Source organism: Silene latifolia, chromosome 7 (assembly GCF_048544455.1).
Source record: "Silene latifolia isolate original U9 population chromosome 7, ASM4854445v1, whole genome shotgun sequence".
Lineage (NCBI taxonomy): Eukaryota > Viridiplantae > Streptophyta > Magnoliopsida > Caryophyllales > Caryophyllaceae > Silene > Silene latifolia.
In genome coordinates this window covers 105,363,624-105,371,213 of record NC_133532.1, presented here as the reverse complement: position 1 = coordinate 105,371,213, position 7,590 = coordinate 105,363,624, and the positions used below count along the sequence as shown (strand labels likewise).

Genomic DNA, 7,590 nt, shown 5'->3' with positions numbered 1-7,590 from the left:
CTGGGCGGGGCCAGTGTGGGCTGGGCTAGGTGGGTGTGGCACTGACCTGACACTAAACCGGCCCACTCAGTAACGGACTAGTGCCGGGACGGGCTGGGCCTCTATTTTTTTTTTGTGTTTGGACAGGGCCGGTCCGAGGAAATCGTGGCACTAGCCCGACACTAGGGGATGACCGGGCTGAGCCATGTGCTAATTGGGCCACCTTTTTTCGGCCCACATACCCGGGTTGGGCCGGGCTAGGCTGGGCTATCCCGCCATGTTGTACACCTTTAGTTTGATGTAGGATTAGATGGTAAGGGAAGCCGGAAATCTAAGGTACCCTTTCATTTATCAGCAAATCTCGCTTGTCTCTTCTCACAATATTGTTTCCAACCTATCATTACTTTAATTGGTGTTAAAAGCTCACAAACTTCTGACAGTAGCAAATAAAAATTTTTTGTTGATAAAAGTAAGAAATTGAGTTTACATTATAAGTTTATAAGTTACTATTATAACTTACATGATTTATATTTCTACATTCATTTCACATGAAATAAACAATCCCTTTGTTCCTAGTCCCTTCACGATTACAACATTTCTCTTTTAGATTGCATTTTGTTGATACCATAATTTAATTTTAGTTCTTTCTAGTTCATAACTTTGTTCATTCAATCAACTTTTCTAAAAATAACAATAATAATAATACACTAAAATTTGTTTTAATTTGTGTGAAAATCAATCCATCTTGGTGATTCGACCTTAACTACCTCTTTACTAGTTAAGAAATTATTTGATTAGATATGATGACCTCCACCTATCAGTTATTAGGCCTGGGTCGCACCCATACGGAGAAGATAGAGTCAAGTTTACAAGTACAAAGATGTTTCGTCCCAAAACAAATTGATAATGGGAGGAAAATTCCTTATTTTAGGGCATTAGCAATAGACAAACCCCAAATGAAGTTCGTCTAATGCCACATCACTCAATACACAAACCTCAGTACAACAATAGATCAGACAAGCCTCATAAATATAGTCAAACCTCATAAAAGTATACTACATGGGGTCCACTATCACTCACAACCAAAAACACAAACCTGTATACAAAATTCAGCGTACAAAATTATAACCATTCTCCTCAACCCCTATTCCCAACAATAGAGAGGTTTGTTGACAAACCTCTAAAAAGTACACAAATCTTTGTTGACAAACCTCTATTGTTAATGCCCTCATATATTAGACATCTCTCCTCGTGCACACTCCCCTTGTGCAATTTGGATCATCTCCATTACTTTATCTTCATTTCCCCCCCAATACACTCTTATTCTAATATATTTTCTCCCTCCATTCATTAAAACATAACTTTTATGAAATAATTACAACCACTAGATCATCCCAAGATTTAATTCCAACCGTTCAAAAGTAATGGAAATCCATTTCTTTTCATGGAGAGAATCCAGACCTCCTTATGATCCCTTTTTTTGGCTAACCAAACCTCCTTGATTGCAAGTGTGGGGAAGCTCATGCATTCATGATTCACATACTCCCCTCAATCCATATTAAAGATAACATAGGAAAAATGAGTATTTAAGAAAAGGTGAAAAAGTAAGGGTAAAGAAGAAAAAATTAGGTGAGCCGTGTAATTGTAGGTTTAACTATAAGATGGTATGTGGGGTATGTAATGACATTTTGTGTAAATATGAAATGAGTATAAAGACAACTTGGTAATATTGTGAGTCAAATAAGGCATGTTACCTTTGGTGTGGATTGTCCGTTTTAGGAAGTGTTACCTTTGATGTGGATCGGAGAGAGTATTTTCACATGGATAAAAGTGGAAAGAGTTTACCACTTTATAAGGCTAATTGACTCTTCCTTTATTGTCAACTGGTTTAAGAGTGGACCTGCTTAAATTTATGAACTTGATCATTCCCCTTTCTCTGTGGCTCCATTTAGATGTGACTCAGACCCATTGCATGATAAAACGCTTAACCATTTGTATTGAGACAATATTTTTAGTATGTTCTCTTTTTGTTCACTAATATTTGCCTATTAAGTCACAAAATGCTAAAAAAATCGTTATATCAAAATTCATGTATACTTTGTGAGTTATACAGTATAAGATACCTTAATATCATTTTACTTATAAAACTAACTCAAACTCCATAATCGTAGTTATTTAGTTATAATACAAGGTATCTTATGCTGTATAACTCACTCAAACCCCATAATCGTAGTTATTTAGTTATAATACAATTAATAGGTCGGTTTTATACAAATTTCACATAAACTCTTAATATTCTTGTTTGATTCTTACTATTAATTTGTTTAACTTCTAATATCCCATGAATCAAACACTTAGCATTCATTACACGAGAAATACATATCAAGATTACAATACTCATAAAATAAAATAGATTTTTCTTGAAAACCTACTCCCTTAAACAAATTTCGTGGCGTCATAATATTGACTATCATATCGAACAACTTATATTAAAATATAACATCTCCATCACCATAGCAAGCAGGCTAATTAAAAAAACTAAAGAAAAAAACCTAAGATGAAAAATATAACTTTGAAACTATCAATTCTCTTATATAACGGTCATTATCATATTACGGAGTATTTTTTTTTTGAAGGAAGTCATTATCATATTATTCATATTTAGCCAATTGAATATTTGAATGTCGTAGTTTACTTTAAGGTGGGGCTATTAAAAGAAAGACCAAAATGACCTACCAATCGAGTTATGAAAGACCTCATGTATAGACGGTTTTGCCTGTGATTGTTACAACTCATAAGCTTGTGACTTTTTAAAGCCTCCCTCTCCACTTATTTTTCCACATATTCTGTATGAAAGGTTATTAACTTGTGACGGAAAATTGGTATTACAAATGAGAATTTTTTTTATTTTTTTATTTTTTTTTATTTTTTTTGACAGTAATCAAATAACAATCTTGATCAACCCAGTGCAGCTCTTGCAATGGAATGAGCAATCTTGTTAAGATTTCGAGGACAGTAGCTAATTGTGATACAATGTAAACTAGGAAGTAAACTGAGAATAGATCGGATAAGAAATCTTGCATCTTTAGACATGTCCATCAAGCCTCACACCGCAGAACAAGATTGAGGCAATCCGTGTTTGCTTCAATATGGCGAAAACCACTAGAAACTGCATCAGTGAGAGCATGAAGAAGGGCAGCTGCTTCAGCTTGGAAAGGAGAGGATGCCCAACACCTTCTTGAACCAGTCCGCAACACAACACCATTTCCATTCTGAACAACCCACCCTGAAGCCGCCTTAAGATCCAAATTCCAAGAGGCATCACACTTAAGACGAACACAAGTCGAGCACATAGCAGAACCAACCAGAAAAAACGGAAAGTAGTTACGTATATTTTCCACATCAGAGTTGGACTCAGGGCAGTCCTGAGAATGACTATGAGCAGTTCTTACTTCAGGAGCCCTTTTTGCAATGAAGGCATTAGTGACAAGTGTGGCTTCTTTCCAGATCAGTCTCATTGACATAGAGATGTCAATCTCTAAGAGACTAAGCTTATGACTATTCCGAATACACCAAATCCGCCAAATGGTGCTAACGAATAAAGGAATAGTTGTTAGTGAGTCATCGATCTTAAGGAGAAGATTTAGCCAATTAATAACCCATGCTTGCAAAGATAAATTACTACCAAAGAATACCACGAATACCCGAAAGGAAGCAGACCAAATACGGGAAGAGAGTGGGCAATCACGGAAAATATGACTCATTGTCTCCAAACATGGTCTATCAGAACAAAAAGGACATAGGTAGCTCCAATCAAGACTCCGTTTCCTCTCTTCATCTCCAATAGGAAGAGAGTTGGAAAGGATTTTCCACGAAAAAATTTTCCACTTTCCCCGGAACAGTAAGGCCCATAATCGGGACTTACAGAAGGAAATCGTACTCTGCTCCATTCTCTGCAAGTCAGTGGGTGAAGCCTTTGCATCCCAAAGAGTTTGAAAAGCAATTGAGTAACCTGTTTTAACTGAGTATTGTCCATTTCTTGTAAAAGTCCAGGAAATATTATCAGGAATGTCCTCGTCAGGAAGTGCAATAGATAATATATAAGGAGCTGCAACATTCCCACAAATTAAGCGAACCAATTCAGGATTCCATCCGCCGCCATTTTGCATCTGACAAACACTAATGACTGGTTTTTGCAGCAAATCAACATCATTGACATGGAGAATCTCAGCGAGAGAATGACCCTTAATCCATTTATCTCTCCAGACATCAAGAAGTGACGGAAAACCAACCTCCCAGGACACTTTAGAACATAAAAGTGTAAGCCCCCAAAGAATACCCCTTCCACCCCAAGATGTTGAAGTCTTCCTGAGACCACCATCACTTGAATTTATAACAGTAGACGGAGAGATATTATATTTTAGGCCCAAAGTACGACCAACCAAGCTCTCAGGGTTTTGTAAAATTCGCCAACCAATCTTGGCTAAAAGACTTTGATTAAGACAGCCAACATTCCGAATTCCTAATCCCCCACTTGATTTAGTAGCACTAGTAAACAATTTACTACACCAATGAAAGCCATTCCATTTGTTAGTACCACTCCACCAAAAATGTGATAGTAAAGAATCAATCTTTGCACTCACACTTACCGGCATTTTAAATGACGATAGAGAATAAAGAGATAGTGAAGATAGCACTGAACAAATAAGGGTTAATCTTCCAGCCGATGAAAGGTAAAGATTGTTCCAACACAAGATTCTTTTCCGAACCTTATCAATAATAAAAGCGAAAACTTCCTTTTTAGTAGCACCAAAATCAGTGGGCAACCCCAAATACTTTCCCATTTCCTTTTTACCTGAAACTCCAAAGACTTTCATGCACGATCGAGTCACACGTAAAGTGCAGTTGGGACTAAAAGAGATAGCCGACTTATCTGTATTAATGCACTGACCAGATGCATGACAATAGGCAGTGAGTATACTCTTTAAGGCTCGACAATACTTTAATTTCGCCTCCATAAAAAATATCGAGTCATCCGCAAAAAGGAGATGCGAAATTGCAGAGCCCTCTGACATAATTTAATACCACACAACTGTCTTTTCTCCTGAGCATGTAGTAACATTTGCGAGAGAACCTCAGTACATAAAGCGAACAAATACGGGGACATAGGATCACCCTGACGAATCCCAGCACGAGGTTGAAAGCGACTGCCCGGCATACCATTAAACAAAATATCATAGGAAACGGTTGAGACACAACCATAATTAAATTAATCATAGATGGCGGAAAATTCATGCGGACAAGCGTATATCGTATAAAATTCCAATCCAAACGATCATACGCTTTACTCATATCCACCTTAAATGCCAAAATTCCAGTTTTGCCTTTAGTTTTCTTCGTAATATGATGAAATAGCTCATGTGAAATCACGACATTATCACTGATACTTCGCCCAGGAATAAACCCATTTTGAAAATTCCCAACCAAAGAAGGCATGAATGGTCTCATCCTATTTGAAATGCACTTGGTCACAATTTTAATAATAACATTACAAAGACTTATGGGTCTAAATTGCTCAACCGTTTCAGGATTCCGAATCTTTGGGATCAGAGCAATAGAAGTATGATTAAATCTTCGTAAAATATTACCAGACTTGAGCATAGATAAAACCGCAGCAGTAACATCATCCTTAATATGATACCAATATCTCTGATAAAAAAGAGCAGGAATACCATCAGGGCCGGGAGATTTCATTGGTCCCAATTGGAAAACTGCTCTCCGAACTTCCTTACGTGTATATGGTTTTGATAAGCAATCCTTCTGGTCATTAGTAAGACAAAACCGAATATTGCTGAACATATCTTCATAAGTGGAAGAAAAGGAATCAAAAGAATCAAAATCCTTATTAACCCCATAAATATTTTTAAAATGATCATCAAAAAGACCCCGAATATTATAATCCTCAAAAATCCACTCATCCCGATCGTCTTTAATCCCAAAGAATGTGATTTTGCTTATGACGTGTTGTAACAGAATTAAAGAAAAATCTGGTACAGGCATCTCCTTCCTTAATCCAGTTAATCTTAGCCCGTTGCTGCCAATATAAAGCTGCTGCTTTGGTGAAGTCTAAATAGCTTGCATGAACAGACTCATAAACCTTCTCATCATTACCTTTAAATATTTCTTCCAATTCAGATTCAAGTATACTATCAAATTCAGACCATTTACTATTCCATTCTTTACGCTTGCAAAAAGTCCAATTGCCAAAAGCATATCGCACACGTTTCAGTTTTTTCATAAGTTTAAACGATGCCGAACCTCTATCCATTATACCCCATGAGTCCTTGACAATTTTTAAACATTCCTCGTAATCAAAAGCCCAAGCTTCCATCTTTAGAGGACCACTCTTATTTTTACCAAAGAAATTAGTGTCCATAATAATGGGCGCATGATCCGACCCTTGAATTGGTAAATGTTTTATACCAGTGCTTGGAAAATAATTCAACCAAGTTGAAGAAGCGACTCCTTTGTCAAGACGCTCATAGACTCTTGCATTTCCTTTTCTATTATTGCACCATGTATATTTTGGCCCTTTGTAAGTAATTTCCATAAGCGAATTTCTGACCATCCATTCAGAAAAGGCTTGAGCACCAAATGGAGTACCAGACGTACCACCATATTTATCATCCTGAAACTCGACTTGATTGAAATCACCCAGCATGATAAAGTGCGAGTCCAACTTCGAAATACGTTCTTCAAGCTCCAACCATACATTCATACGTTTTGCCTTTTTGGGTTCGCCATAGACACAACAAAAATACCAGAATTTAGCACTACATTCATTTATTTTGAGGATTACATAGTTCATACATTTAATAATACAAACTATGTCAAAAGAGGGGCGCCACCCAACCCATAATCCTCCTTTGGATCCTAGGGCATCTACACCCACTGAGTTTATAAACCCATAATGCCGAAAAACAGACGATACTACTTCAGTCTTACATTTAGTTTCAGAAATAAAAACTAAGTCATAGCTATTATTATTATATAACATCGCTCTAAGCTTAATAATTGTAGGGGCGAGCGGATTATTGAGACCCCTACAATTCCAAGCAATAGCTTTCATGGTGCTGGAGAGGATTGATTATGGCCAATCCTCGCAAAACCAGTTAGATCAGGACCTGCTGCATCAACTGAATTATCAGAATCAGTGCTTAAGATAACCATATCCTCATTAGTGATTGCAATATGAAAACCACCATTACGGGCCCTTGATGATTCTCCAACCTGTAAAGAACTCAAAGCCTTCTGCTTCTTATTTGCATTAGTAAGAGCATCAAACTCACGATCATAATCATATAATTCGAAAAAGGAATTCGTCTTTGAACCAGGATCAGAAAAAGCCCTACGTTTATGGGCTCCCATAACTTTATCTTCAGATTGATGTTGCTGCAGTTGGATAAGAAGCTGCATATTTTTTCCACGGCCATGAACAGGAATTGATGAAATAACTTCTGTTGATACGGGAACAATATTATGCGCATTAACTTCAAAATTATCCAAATGCGAAATAATATCACATTGTACACGGGGTGGAGGTTGTATAGG

General features: G+C 37.0%; 1 protein-coding gene across 1 annotated transcript; it reads right to left on the bottom strand.

The window, feature by feature from the left end:
- Positions 1–3,077: 3,077 nt before the first annotated feature.
- LOC141590470 (uncharacterized) lies at positions 3,078–7,108 on the bottom strand. Its single transcript, XM_074411062.1, has 3 exons — positions 6,034–7,108; positions 5,200–5,840; positions 3,078–4,925 (listed from the first exon to the last, which is right to left on the bottom strand). Exons 1-3 carry the CDS (start codon positions 7,106–7,108, stop codon positions 3,078–3,080), a joined length of 3,564 nt encoding a protein of 1,187 aa, XP_074267163.1.
- Positions 7,109–7,590: the final 482 nt, after the last annotated feature.

Bases quoted from the DNA above. Each gene is read 5' to 3' on its own strand.
- LOC141590470 (XM_074411062.1), bottom strand. From the start codon at position 7,108: ATGAAAGCTATTGCTTGGAATTGTAGGGGTCTCAATAATCCGCTCGCC. The intron at 5,841-6,033 runs GTACCAGATTTT...CCACTTATGAAG, and splicing joins GATTAAGGAAGGAGATGCCT to ATATGTTCAGCAATATTCGG. The intron at 4,926-5,199 runs GTATGCCGGGCA...GCATCTGGTCAG, and splicing joins CTATGATATTTTGTTTAATG to TGCATTAATACAGATAAGTC.